General features: G+C 38.6%; 1 protein-coding gene across 3 annotated transcripts; it reads left to right on the forward strand.

Annotated features, from left to right (window-relative positions):
- Positions 1-1,646: 1,646 nt before the first annotated feature.
- MORF4L2 (mortality factor 4 like 2) lies at positions 1,647-14,120 on the forward strand. 3 transcript variants are annotated; one of them, XM_059679677.1, is made up of 5 exons: positions 1,647-1,794; positions 3,196-3,267; positions 10,454-10,556; positions 11,487-11,575; positions 12,569-14,120. In XM_059679677.1, the coding sequence occupies exon 5, from the start codon at positions 12,593-12,595 to the stop codon at positions 13,457-13,459; it is 867 nt and encodes a 288-aa protein (XP_059535660.1). In that variant the 5' UTR covers positions 1,647-1,794; positions 3,196-3,267; positions 10,454-10,556; positions 11,487-11,575; positions 12,569-12,592; the 3' UTR covers positions 13,460-14,120. The 3 variants fall into 3 exon arrangements, with proteins under 3 accessions (XP_059535660.1, XP_059535659.1, XP_059535658.1); XM_059679676.1 differs by lacking the exon at positions 11,487-11,575 and having other exon boundaries at positions 1,648-1,794; positions 10,434-10,556; XM_059679675.1 differs by lacking the exon at positions 11,487-11,575 and having other exon boundaries at positions 1,648-1,794.
- Positions 14,121-14,516: the final 396 nt, after the last annotated feature.

Consider the following 14,516-nt stretch of genomic DNA (forward strand, 5'->3'; position numbering starts at 1 on the left):
GCTAAGGGGGAGAGAGCAACCAAAGGACTTATATGCATGCATATAAGCCTAACCAATGGACACAGACAACAGGGGGGTGAGGGCATAGGTGGGGGGGAGGGTAATGGGGGGATTAGGACACATATGTAATACCTTAATCAATAAAGAAATTTTTTTAAAAAGAAACCAGGAAAAACATTTGGATATAGGGGCCATAGTCCCCTGCCTGGTAGGACTATTTATGGAAGTTAGTTTGATTTTTCCCTAGCAATAAATGACTACACACACACACACACACACACACACACACACACACACACACACCATCATTCCAGGTACCAAACAACCAATCCTTTGCTGGGGTTTGGCGGCATCTGGTGGCAAACTCAAGAGGTATAAACCTCACAGAACTATCTTGAAAATTAACTGAGTGCGTAGTTGCCTGAAATGCACTGTGCTTGAAAATCAAGACAAAAAAGTGAAAGCTTCAGCCCCCATAGGAATTCGGAGTCCATAGTGGAGGGGAAGGCTGTCTATATACTAGTAGATATTCTCAGCAGAAAATTTTGTGCCATAATTGCACGCAACTTTGCAAGAAGGGGAGGGGTAGGGAGCAGGGAGGGAGGAGAAAGATACTAGAGAACAGGAAAGAAGCTGCTCCTTGGACTTGCTAAGATGTGAATGCGAGGATTTGGCTCTTACCCATCGGAAAGCTATGGTTTAGAACAGGATTGTGGCACAAAAGAAGAATGTGGGAAGAAAGTGCATTTTTAGGCTCTAAAATTAAATTATAGGGGAGATGGAAATAGTTCTACCAAAGGCCCATTACTTCTGGTATAATCGCCTTGGCTTAATTATTATGTTTTTCATTAAAACAATTTTCAAAAATAAAAGTACATAACGCTCCCTATTGAGCACGTATGAGCGCCTACACACACGCACGCGCACGCACAAACGCACGCCCTCGCTCCCGGACACAAACCCGCCCCAACGTTAGCGGCGCGCGCGCCTGCGCACACCCACCGCCTCAACGCCAGGAGGGTTGGCGCGCACACCCCATCCCCAAAGCCTGGCGAGCTCGCCCGCGCACATTCACACTGGCCTCACCACCACGCGCCCGCAGCACCCACCGTCCCCACTCACACACAGATCAAAACCCGTACTCTGCCTTTTTTCACTCCCAAGAGTTGCGCAAGTGGTTCGGAGGTGTGGCCGCAGATTTGACCTCGCGCTTCCCCACTCGCGGGAAGCATAGCTCATTTCCGCCCATCCTGTTTCCGTAGGCCACGTAGACACTTCCTTTCCCAATGGGGAAAAAAGCCCCCATAATGCCTCCCTGCAGGAAAAAAAAAAAAAAAAACCTGTTCTGGGGAACTCTGGGTCGTGAAAATAGGCCACGTGAACACCCTGCCCTATAGACTTCTGACCCACCGACTGTCGCGCTTTTGGAGGGCGGGCTAAGAACCTAAGAGGACGAGTGTCATTGGCCAGGGCCCACACTAAGGAGGATGGCGACTGGTTTGCTTCAATCCTTAACCGTGAAGAAGCAGGTTGCTAGCACCCCCCCACCCTTTACTGCAGCGAAGTATCGTTGTGACGTTGTGACGTATGGGCCTCGTCCAATCATTTGGTTATGGAACATTCTAAAACTTAGACAAGACGGTTGTGATTGGCTGAAGGGTATAAGCCCGCCTCCTGGGTGACGTGTCTGCCTATGGATATCAGTTGCCAGAGAAACCTGGCTTTACTATGGCTGTTGGAGGGACGGCGGTGATCACACGTCCGCTGCTGGGAAGAAGTGGATTCCCATTTCAGGTTTCAGGGTGGGGGTGGGGAGAAAGGGTTGACGATTTTCTCTTCTCGCCGTGTATATAGAGAAGATTAACTAATGGTTTCACGATAGGGCAAGGCTGAATTCAGGTTCCGACGCCAACGCCCAGCTCGGGCTGGCTCCTGTTCTTTCTGTGTCTCGGTTTCCATGTTTGTGAAATGGTGATAATAAGTCTTTACCTCAGAGACGTGTACCTCAGAAGCGTGTACCTCAGAAGCGTGTACTGTATGTTAGAGAGTATAAGGCATTTAATAGGAAGCCTAGCTCCAAAAGATAGTAGGTATTATTGTGGAGAGATAAATCCGCGTAACAGAATGAGGAAAAAAACATAAATTATGTAAATTCGTTCATTATAGTGCTTTTCTTGCCCATTGATTTCTTTCCTAGAAGAAATTAGAGCTATAAGAGAGATATATCAGTCTTTACTGATGAAATAATGTACTATTTGGAAATTAGCTCAGAATAGCGGGGGTTGGAATTTTCCATATTGAAAAGTTTAAAAAAAAAATGGGGGAGGGGGGAGAAAGAGATGGAGAAGGAGAGCGAGCTGGAGATGAACCACATGCGATGAGTAGGCCTTGTTTGGATCCTGATTCAAACACACCGACATTAAAATAAAAAGCTGTTTGAAATACATCGGGAAAATCTGAAGATGAATTTGATATTTGATGTGCTTTTAAGGAATTGATGCCGATTTTTTAGAGGTTATAATGGTATGGTGGTTATGTTTTCAAATTGTCTTTTATCTTACAGAGATATAAATGAAAATACGGATTAAATTTTTAAAATGTCAGGGATGGGCATCAAAATACATTGATGACTAAGATTTGTTTCAAAATAATCCCAGAAGTGGGGAGGGGTATAGATAAAGCAAAATTGGCCCTAAGTTAATAATCGTTTAAGCTGAGTGATAGGCATATAGGGTTCCTTATACTATTGTCTTCCTTGGTATATGTATGAAATTTTCCATAATAAAATACAGAAGGTCAGCTATTTTGTGAGCTTTAAAAAAAATCGGAGTTAGGGGGAGCAGTGGGTGGGGTTAGGGATGAAACAAGATGGCCTTCAGTTGGTAATTGTTGAAGCTGGATGATAGATTTGAAAGGGTTTATAATATTCCCTGTACATTTTTAACCATTTGAAATTTTCCTTAATAAAAAGTAAAAAAAAAAAGCAAAAACATTACTTTCTCAAAAATCAGGATAAATGTACACTAAAGTACATTTGAAAATGTAACCACAAGGAAGGAAAAAGAAACACTTGTACATTATTTATCAGCTTTGCTGTCCTTTGTGTGTGATAAAATGCAATACTTGATGGAGGAGAAAACCATCATCTCATATCTTTCTTTATGTCCTTTCCTGTCCCCTTGTTTGACCTTCTAGGCCATTATCAGAAAAGCTAAGTTTGCTGCATAGTAAGGATCAGAAGGCCTGATCCTGATTACAGAATCTTGGGTAAGTGCCTCCCTTCTCCTGGCCTCTGTTCTCAAACATGATAATTCCACATAACCTTCTTTATTGTCCAGGAATATTTTAAATATTTTAAGTATCTATCTGGGAAAGCACTCCATTCTAAGAAGGGACAGATGGAGCTGAGTCCATTGGTGCTTCCAGTACATAAAGTACCTAAAAAACAAGAGGGCTGTGTAATCTTATATTCCTTAATAATAAAAGATACTACAGTTGATCCCTAATAGTTTCATACATTTATGTATTGTTTTTCTTTGTGACATCCAGTATGCAGCATAATTTAGTGGTTAAAAACAAATACTGAGTTCCTGAATTTAAAACCTGGCTCTGCCACTTAACTGTATGATCTTAGGCAAGATACTGATTCTCTTTATCCCTAAATTTCCTCAAAAGTAAAAAAAGGTAATAATAGTTCCTACTTCATAGGATTGTTAAGGGGATTACATATAAAGTATCAGGACAATGCTTGACACTAGTTAAGTGTTTGATTTATTAATAATTATGGTTCTATTAGTACTTCTGGTACACTTCTAAAAGCAGTGGATACCTCTTTTTGGAATTGTAAAAAAAATTAATACTGTTGGTTTCTCTCCTGATTTTCCAAAAGCGGTAGTTACTAGAACTGAATTCTGAAATTATAACTTCTGATTCATCCTAACAATCCAGAAAGATATTGAGTCTATTGATAAGGGCATTTCCAGAAACTATAATTTTAACCAGCAAATTATAACCATATTCAGTCTACTAGCAGCTTTTATATTACTCCTCCTTTGTCTTAGATTCAAAAAAATCTGTGACACATAAAGTAGTCCCAAGATCCACGAGAGATTTGATATCAATGTAAGTGACACATATAGGTGCATTTAAAGGTTTATTCCAACAAACTATTGGAGATGTTCATACTCGTTTTTGGCTTTAGACCCATACATAGAAATGTTAGTATTTGGAGTCTTCATTTCTGAATGGCCCATCACTTGCATGAAGGGATAAAGGAAGGTTTTTCGGTCTCAACAGTTTCATTTTCCTATGGAATCACTATATATTCCTTTTATTTTTTTATTTTCTGAAAGCTAGGTTGCAGAGGAGGGCACTACCTGGTAGAAAACATGCAATAGATGCATAGGCACAAAACCCCTTTACAGGACGCCATTTGAGAATGATTAAGGGATAAAGGGAGGGGAGGTAGACTGTTAGGCCAGTAGGAGCTCAGAGAGAGCAAGAGCCAGAGTAGCCGGAAATGGAGAAAGACTCTAGGAGAAAAAGAAACTTGACCTGGCCTTTGAGGATGGGCAAGACTATAAGGAGGGAGGGAAACCAGTCTGAATGCTATGCCTACAAAATACGTGGTACACCGTGATAATTAAAAGGCTAGCTATATGTGAAATCCATGGATAAGAATAGGTCAGAAAAACACTGGATTAAATATGTATATTTAAATAGAAATTTTTAGTCACAGAATTTATATGTGATTACATTCTCCTTTTAATACAAAAATTTTAAATATTGCAGAGTAGATTGAGATTTCCTTTTCTCACCACCCCAATTCTCTTACTCTTCCCAGAATTAACAATTATTATCAGTTCTGTTTCTTTCTAAATCTCTAAGTTGTTATATTTCCTTCTAGATCTCTAAGTTATATACCTGTTTTAAAATGTGTATGGATATATGTAAAATATTGTTTTACTTAAATGTGCTATCACACTATAGGTACTGTTGTGCAACTTGCTATTTTATTGTTGTTGTTAATCCTCACCGGAGGATGTTTTTCCATTGATTTTTAGAGAAAGTGGAAGGGAGAGGGAGAGACAGAGAGAGAAACATCATGTGAGAGAGACTCATTGATTGGTTGCCTCCCCCACGCACCCCAACCAGGGCTGGGGATCCAGCTTGCAAACGAGGTATGTGCCCTTGATGGGAATCAAACCAGGACCCTTCAGTCCACAGCCTGACACTCTATCCATTGAGCCAAACAGGCTAGGATGCAACTTGCTATTTTTAATCAAATTGTTTAGGGTATCTTCATGTCCATTCATAGAATTCTATTTTATTCCTTTCATAGTGGCATTCCTTTAACGAGCATGATAGTCCATATAATGGATAAACCATCTTTTATTTTGCCAAATCGCTATTGATAGTCCTCTAGCTAAAGTCCAGTGTTTTTCTACTTCAAATAATACTGCATGGAACATCCTTGGAATTCATTTACAAATATTACCCTAGGGCAGGGATGGGGAACGTCCAGCTGTGTAAGGCCTACAAAATCATGCAAAATCATTTGATCTGGCCCTGCCAAAGCAACCACAGGAAGGACTTGAAATTCAATAAATCTAGGAGCTTTTTTTTCATAGCAACATAAATTTATATTGAGTGAATGGTGTTATACTACTAAATATCCAAATGGCCCTTAGCAAAAACAGGGTTCCCTACACCCCTGCTCTAGGGCAACATTTATGTCTTTAAACTATGATAATCAAACCAATGTGATACTGGTGTGAGAACAGACATATTGCTGTGACAGAACAGATAACCTAGAAACTGATAACTTTAAAAATTGAATAATCAGCCCAGCTGGTGTGGCTCATTGGTTGAGTGTCAACCTATGAACCAGGAGGTCACAGTTCGATTCCTGGTCGGGGCACATGCCCTGGTCTCAGGCTTGATCTCTAGTATGGGGCATGCAGGAGGCAGCTAATCAATGATTCTCTCTCATCACTGATGTTTCTATCCCTTTCTCCCTCTCCCTTCCTCTCTGAAATCAATAAAAATATTTTTTAATTGAACAATCAAAAATTACTGGGAAGAGAGTACCTTAAAAGAGACCCATATACCTATAGGAATTTAGAATGTTATAATAGCATATCAATTCAGTGGGGAAAGGATGGACTCTAATATTAGGGAAAATTTATTATATATTAGGAAGAAACTAATAATAATATAGGAAATTATTTTTAAACCACTCTTTGGGAGCATTTTTCCTAGGCATGACATAAATGCCAAAGTTCACAAATGAAAAGGTTGACACATTGACAGTTTGGACAAAATATTTCCAACATAACAAAAGAAACTTAGTATTTAATCATTATGAATCAATAAAAGAAACAACCTAGTAGAAAAGGGGCCAAAATATTTACATAAGAAGAGGATATATATGAAAAAATGCTCAATATCACACAAATTCAAATAAAATACCTTTTTAGATCGTCCGTTCCCCCCCAAAAAACAAACAAATTTTTCTTTAAAATGTTTATCCAGTGTTGCTGAAGGTGTGGATGAATGAACTTTTACATTTTTGCTGTGAGTGCAAATTAAAGCAGTTCTTTACAAAGTAATTTGCCTCTGTCTCATCAAAGAAATTAGCAAATCCTTTGAACAGTTTCCACTTCCTAATGCTCTAATATATCTGTACACTGATGTCTGTTACAGCATTTCTATAATAATGAAGTATTGATATGGGACTGGTTAAAGTATGCTCTGTATGTTAATATGGAACTGATAAAATTATGCTCTGTAGAAATTATAGAATTATGGGGATATTAAAAAGCATGAGCTAGGTATATGCAGACAGAAGGAGGTCCATGAGAAAAGTTGCAGAGCAATATGTATTTCACTTTGTCAAGACCAAGTTAATGCGTGATATATGTCCACTTATGTGTATAACATACACACTTAGTTTTAAAGGTATGTTATTTGTGTAAATGTGTACATAAAAAGATATGAAATCATTCTGGGATTGGGGAGGGGATGTGGTAAGGAGAATGCCTGCATCTTTATGTATTTGGTATTCATAGGTATATAAAGTAAAGATTACTCAATAATTGGTGCCACAAAGTAAATTGTGGAAAAGTATAGAGATTTTCAGTCCATAATTTACATAATAAATTCTGGGTAGATTAAGGAATTAAAATATAAAATCCATAAAAGTATGGCGTCTTAATTTTTAAACTTAATGAAAGGGAAAACTACATATTTCATCATATAAAACTTAATCAACATCAGACGTAAAATGTCTGAACTATAAGTGTTGGAATTACTAATAATTGGGTCAGTGGGGGAAGGGAGACATACGTAATACTTTCAATAAATATTTTTTAAAGAAAAAATGGCAAAGAGCAAGAGCTAAAATATAAATGGCCAATAGACACATTTTTTAAATGTTTAAAACATTAATAAATGCAAAGTGAAAAACTAAGCCCATTTTCTTTACCAAATTTACAAATTAAATGAAAATAGCCAAATAGCCAGTGCTATTTGACCAGAGTATGAGATGGGAAATTGGGAAAACTTTTGGGGAAAGTAATTTGGCAACATATTACCTCTTGACCCAGTAAATTTGCATCTGGGAAACTTACAGGAATAATATGAAATGCTTTAATTACAGGATAAATTGAGGGGGCGGAAATAGCAAATTTTTTTAAAGGGAAGATCTGAGATTTGATGTCCAGTATGAGCTCATCTCTGTTTAAATGAGTATTTACACAAAAATTTAAGGTAGACAATTAAGGCAAACATACAGATATGTTTTCATAATGCCTGAGCTTGACCTACAGAAGATAAGTAAAAAAATATTTGACAACTTATCCCTAAATTGTGCCTCCATTCCCCCCATTAGTTGAATCACCTCACTTTGACTCACTATAGTATACCCACCGGGGACATAGGTGTTGCTTCAAAATAAAGCACTATAAAGTACCAACTTTTTAAAGAAATGTTTTTTTTATAAAAAAAATATATTTTATTGATTTTTTTACAGAGAGGAAGGGAGAGGAATAGAAACATGGATGAGAGAGAAACATCCATCAGCTGCCTCCTGCACATCTCCCACTGGGGATGTGCCCGCAACCAAGGTACATGCCCTTGAGTGGAATCGAACCCGGGACCCCTCAGTCCACAGGCCAATGCTCTATCCACTGAGCTAAACCGGTTAGGGCATAAAGTGCCAACTTTTTAAATGAAGGATGTGCCCAGCACATCTGTCACCGATCCATAGAGGTAGAGTGCAGTGACCTGAGTAAGGCTATCCATAAACTTCTGTGACAAGTAAGAACCAGTCAATCAAAAGGATGGGTATTCCTTACATTTGCCTGGCTTCTGGCTCACAGGTAATAATTGCTTGATCTGTAGGATACTCAGGTGAAAATAAAGGTGCTGAGACAATTCTTTAGAAAGGCAGCTTCCCTGGCTTTATTCACTGGGCACAAACCTTGACTAGTGGTACAGCTATTTTCTGTGCAGTGTCAGATATTTCATTCAACTTGGGACTGTATATAAAAGATAGAAGCATTTGTAGAGAATGACAGAACTCACCCACTTAATGAGAGCCAGGTAGAATTCTTTTTGTAGTTTTATGCATACCAGTACACACATAATAGATACCAATACGTTCAGCTATCATTCTTAAGTTCCTCCTCACTAAGTAATTGCAGATGACCAATGTGCCTTCCAAAACCGTTTACTGTCCAATCTGGCTTTACTTCTGTGTGTTCTACAGTCTGGTTGGCACTGGCCCATCTTCTTTTCTCTAATTTATAGATTAACTATTCCCTTGTTTATGGAAGCTCTGTACTATATTAGCCCCCAGGTGGTTTTTTTGAATTTCACCTATATTACTTAACTATGTCCCCATCACAATTCTTTTTAGAAAAAATTATTTTGTAAGCATGATAGTTTACAATATAATGTCATGCCACACTGGTCACTGATCCTTCACAGATTCCCAGAGGGTCATTTTCTGTACTCACAGATTTTGATGCTGAGGCCCACAGTTGCTCTTAAATTTCTGCTCAGAACTTTGTGCCCTTTCGGATATCATTTGTTTAATGAAAGCATTAGCACCAGGCCTTTATTCCCAATAACTGGCTTCCCTGATTCAGAGCTGTAGCTTTCTAGCATTGCTTATATCTTTATTTCCCCCTTGGGGCTTCCCTGACACCTGCCCATGTTGTCTTAAGAACTGGAGGTTGGCAATGGACACAGACACTGGGGCAGTGGGGGCTTGCCCAGGGTGGGAAAGGCTGGGGGGGGGTTAATTGGGGAAAAAGGAAAACTTGTAAAAAATGTAAAACTTTAAACAATAAAAAATAGAAAGAACTAGAGGTTGGCTAGAGGGCTTTTTCTGTGGGTGGAAGTTGTAGTTACCAGAGAAACCTGGTCCACCATCCCCCATTCTTTCATAGAGGTTACCCTGACCGTAACAGTCTGGTATTTCTCTATCAAGATATGTTTCTGTGCACTTACACACATTGACTTACAGCAGAAATTGGATCACACTGTATATTAGAATTGAGACTGATGCTTATTTCTCTCCCTGTACTGTCTCTTTGGGATCCTATTGTACCTATTATGCAACCTGCCTATTTACCTAATCTGTAATAATAAAAGTGTAATATGCTAACTAGACCGGACATCCTTCCAGATGAAGCTGGGGCTGCAAGGGCAGGTGGGGGCCAAGCCCCTTGCATGAATTTCATGCATTGGGCATCTAGTAATATATAATCGAACATCTTTCCATGTCAGTACATGGGTCTCTGCTTAATTCATTTGAATGTTCTTCCATAGTGTGCATACATAATTTAAATTGCCGTCCCACCCTAGCCGGTTTGGCTCAGTGTGGATAGAGTGTCGCTTGGGCCTTGGTCAGGACTCATGCAGTAGGCAATCAATCAATGTGTTTCTCTCACATCGATTTTTCTCTGTCTTGCCCTCTCTCTTCCACTCTCTCTAAAAATCAATGGAAAAATATCCTCGGGTCAGGATTAAAAATAAAAATAAATTGCCATATCCCTATTGAAGAATAATTAGGTATTTCAGCTCTCCAGTATTTAAAAACATCCCTGCAATGAACATCTTTATGTCCTTGTTAACATGTGCAGGTATTCCTGCAAGGTAATATGATAGCTGTTTAATCACATCATGTTGATGAAATTCTAAACATGAACCTGTGAAGGCTATAGGTAATTTGCCACATTCCATAGATGAGAAAAAGTTTACATATCTTGCCTAAGGCCTGACTACTCATATAAGGTGGAGCCTAATTAAAATAGATGTCTAAGAGCAGAACTCGTTTTTTCCCTGATACCACAATTGTAAACTGTGTGTTTATAATTAGATTATTTTTATTTTCTGTGTTTCACAAAAACTCGTCTTCATTGCAGATACATGCTTTCCTTTCTAGGTTGTCTCCCACCTCATCCTTCTATACCATCCCAGAAGATCTATAAGATTCAATCTGGAAAAGCATTAGAAGTTCTTAGAAGACCAAGAAGAAAGAGGATTATGTAAGTCAAAGAAATTGTTGCATTTTTCACACTATAAGAATCTTAGAACACTATTTTTCATCATATCTTACTAGCCCTTGCTGCTGCATTTTATACTATAGATTGTCCCTTTTCCTTATTGAAACTCAACCTATTTGGCTTCTAAAACAACATTCTCCTAATTCCTCTATGGCTACTTTGACCACTTTGTTTCACCTGTGGTCTCTCTCTCTCTGCTCACCTCTTAAATATTCTTTCCTAGTTTTTTGTGTGTGTTTTTTTCCGAGAATCCCATACTTGGTTCAGTTTTTCTTCCTCTTCTCTCCATGAATGATTTCATTGATTCTCATAATTTCTGCTACTATCTGTGTAGTGATTTGGCTCAGATCTCCATTTCTGGCTCTGACCTCTCACCTCTGACCTCTCACCTTTAAAGTCAAATGTTTACTGAATACCTCACACTTAATAGATCCAACACTGAACTTCTTTCTTCTCTAATCCATTTTCTCCTCTGGATGTAGTCTCATTTGGTGATAATACTAATGACCATTCGCAGTACCTGGAATCATCACTGACTTCCCCCTCACCAATTTATCATCTCTTCCAACAAGCTATCATGAAAGTGTATCATGCACCATTTATTGTTTGCTCCCGAAATAGCCTATTTATAGCTATTATTGTACTAACCTTGTTGTTTTTATTTTTAATTTATTTTTTAATTATAGTGATTAAACAGGTATTACCTTACGATGTGATCACCATAAGTCTACTACCCATCTGACACCATACATATAGTTACTGACTATATTCCCTATTAACTGGTAATTTGTACTTCTTAATCCACTTCACCTTTTTCACTCATCTTCCCACCCCCTCCCATCTGGTAGCCATCAGTTTGTTCTCTGCACCTATGAAATTCTTTCTATTTTGTTCATGGATTTTATTTTTTAGATTCCACATATGAGTGAAATCATGATATTTGTCTTTCTCTGAGTTATTTAGCATAATAACCTCTAGATCCATCCAAGCTGTTGCAAATGGTAAGATTTCATTCCTTTTTATCGCTGAATAATAAAGATGTGGTATATATATACATCTTTATCCGTTTGTCATTGGACACCTAGGTTGCTTCCATATCTTAGCTATTATAAATAATGCCACAATGAACATAGAAATACATATATCTTTTCAAATTAGTGTTTTCCATTTCTTCAGATTAATACCCATCAGTGAAATTGCTGGGCTACCTAGTAGTTCTGTTTTTAACTTTTTGAGGTATCTTCATACTGTTTCCATAGTAGCTGCACCACTATGCAATCCCACCACTATCCTTGTTTTATAATTGTCACTTTAAATATTTGAATCCCTAGCACATAGCATAGTACCTGTTCTGAAGCAGATATGCAGTAATGTATGCTGACTGAGTAGATTAATAAAGTAGATTAATAAAAAGGATGAATTACCTTTTTCCTATTTTATTGCTGATTCCAAAGTAACCATTAAAAGTCAGTGCTTTTATTAATTCATTAATTACCCAGGTTTAAAATTGCAGAGCCACTTTTGACTCCTCCTTCTCCTTCATTTACCAAATTCTGTATTCACTTTCTCTTGACTCATCATCCTAGTTCAGGTCTACCTGGACTTCTACAGAAACCTATACTGTTACTCATTTTGCCTCCAGTTAAGTAAATCTTTCTTATTTCTTTCTTGTTGTCATTCTTCCTGTTGAAAAGTCTTGAATTTCAATTATACTGCCTTTTGTAATTTCTTCCCCACTTAATTTATTTTCTTCTCCAAAATTATATTCCTTTGTCTTGGGTGGTATCAAAAAAAAAGAATTTATGGGCAGGTCTGATGAGGTAGTGGGTGGTAGTGAGGATAAAGGGAGGGGGGTAGTAAGTCACTTAGAAATGGTTCTGAAATTCAAATTCCAAGAGAGTAGCATGTACTGTGCTTTGATGGGCCTTTATGAAGCATAGTGTGTTAAAGGTCACTATAGAAAACAACCAAGTAAAATACTTTATATATTACAGTGGTTGAAATAAAAACAGGGTTGAATGAGTTCCAGAAAGCAGGGTTCTCAAACTCGTGGACAACAACCTGCAGAAGAAGACAACTTCAAAAAACCAACTAGAAGCAATATGCAGAGAAGTAAGATGAGGGGAGCCTCATCAGGAAAGAAGACAGCTGGTCCACAGCAGAAGAATCTGGAACCAGCCCTCCCGGGTAGATGGGGGGGTCGCTCTGCAGAGAATCCCCCTTCTGGATCCATGAGGAAGACCAGAAAAAACAAGCAGAAGACTCCTGGAAATGGGGATGGTGGCAGTACCAGCGAAGCCCCTCAGCCACCTCGGAAGAAAAGAGCCCGGGCTGACCCCACTGTTGAAAGCGAGGATGCATTTAAGAATAGAATGGAAGTTAAAGTGAAGATTCCTGAAGAATTAAAACCATGGCTTGTTGAGGACTGGGACTTAGTTACCAGGCAGAAGCAGCTGTTTCAACTTCCTGCTAAGAAAAATGTAGATGCCATTCTAGAAGAGTATGCAAGCTGCAAGAAATCGCAGGGAAATGTCGACAATAAGGAATACGCAGTGAATGAAGTTGTTGCGGGAATAAAAGAATACTTCAACGTGATGTTGGGCACTCAGCTGCTCTACAAATTTGAGAGGCCCCAGTATGCTGAAATCCTCTTGGCTCACCCTGATGCACCCATGTCCCAGGTTTATGGAGCACCACACCTACTGAGATTATTTGTAAGAATCGGAGCAATGCTGGCGTATACACCCCTTGATGAGAAGAGCCTTGCATTATTGTTGGGCTATTTGCATGATTTCCTAAAATATCTGGCAAAGAATGCTGCATCTCTGTTTACTGCCAGTGATTACAAAGTAGCTTCGGCTGAGTACCACCGCAAAGCCCTGTGAGGGTCTACTGACCACTCACTATTATGTCTGGTATCTGTAAACACTCTTTTTGTTCTTAGTCTTTTTCTTGTATAATTGATGTCCTTTAAAATTGTTACTGTATAACAGGGCTTATATTTCAGTTTTTCTGTTTTGTTTTAAACAGAAAATAAAAGGAGGAGTACAAGCTCCTTTTCTCATTTCACCATTGCTACCAGTGTACGCAGTAATTAGACAAAAAAAGAAACATTCAGTAGAACATTTTCTTGCATAGTTGACAACATTGCTTGAATGCTGGTGGTTCTATCCCTTTGACACTACACAATTTTCTAATTATGTGTTAATGCTACGTGATAAAAATGCCCTGATTCCTAGTGCCAAAGGTTCAACTTAATGTATATACCTGAAAACCCATGCATTTGTGCTCTTTTTTTAATGGTGCTTGAAGTAAAACAGCCCATCCTCTGCAAGTCCATCTATGTTGTTCCTTAGGCATTCTATCTTTGCTCAAATTGTTGAAGGATGGTGGTTTGTCTCATGGTTTTTGTATTTGAGTCTAATGCACGTTCTAACATGATAGAGGCAATGCATTATTGTGTAGCCACGGTTTTCTGGAGAAGTTGATATTTTAGGAACTGTATTTCAGATCTTAAATAAAATTTGTTTCTAAATTTCAAAGCAAGTAATTTGCATTGTGCCTTTAATATTAACTAAAACTGACTCGTCAGCAGACCCAGGAAAGACTTGGGTGGTGTCAATGTTCTGACTCCTGGTGAATTCCTTTTTCTGTTAGGTGTGGCAGCCTGGAGTGTGCCCTGTCAAGCCAGTTGCCCCTCTCAGTGTGGCTTCTTAAGGTGGGATCACTTTATAGTGCTGCTTGGAAGAGCCATCTTTGGTCTCTGCTTCTTGCCCCTATGAGTTGGGCTGGGTATAATAGGATATTTTGTGGGTATTACAGCAGTCCCTTAAACTTATGCTTTGCTCTTTCCCATAAGAGGAAGCATGGGCAGCCCCCTCTGTATTACCTCTATCAGAAATATTTGTAGATTTGGGGGCAAGGATAACAAGCAGCTTTCCC

Source organism: Myotis daubentonii, chromosome X, assembly GCF_963259705.1.
Source record: "Myotis daubentonii chromosome X, mMyoDau2.1, whole genome shotgun sequence".
Taxonomy (NCBI): domain Eukaryota; kingdom Metazoa; phylum Chordata; class Mammalia; order Chiroptera; family Vespertilionidae; genus Myotis; species Myotis daubentonii.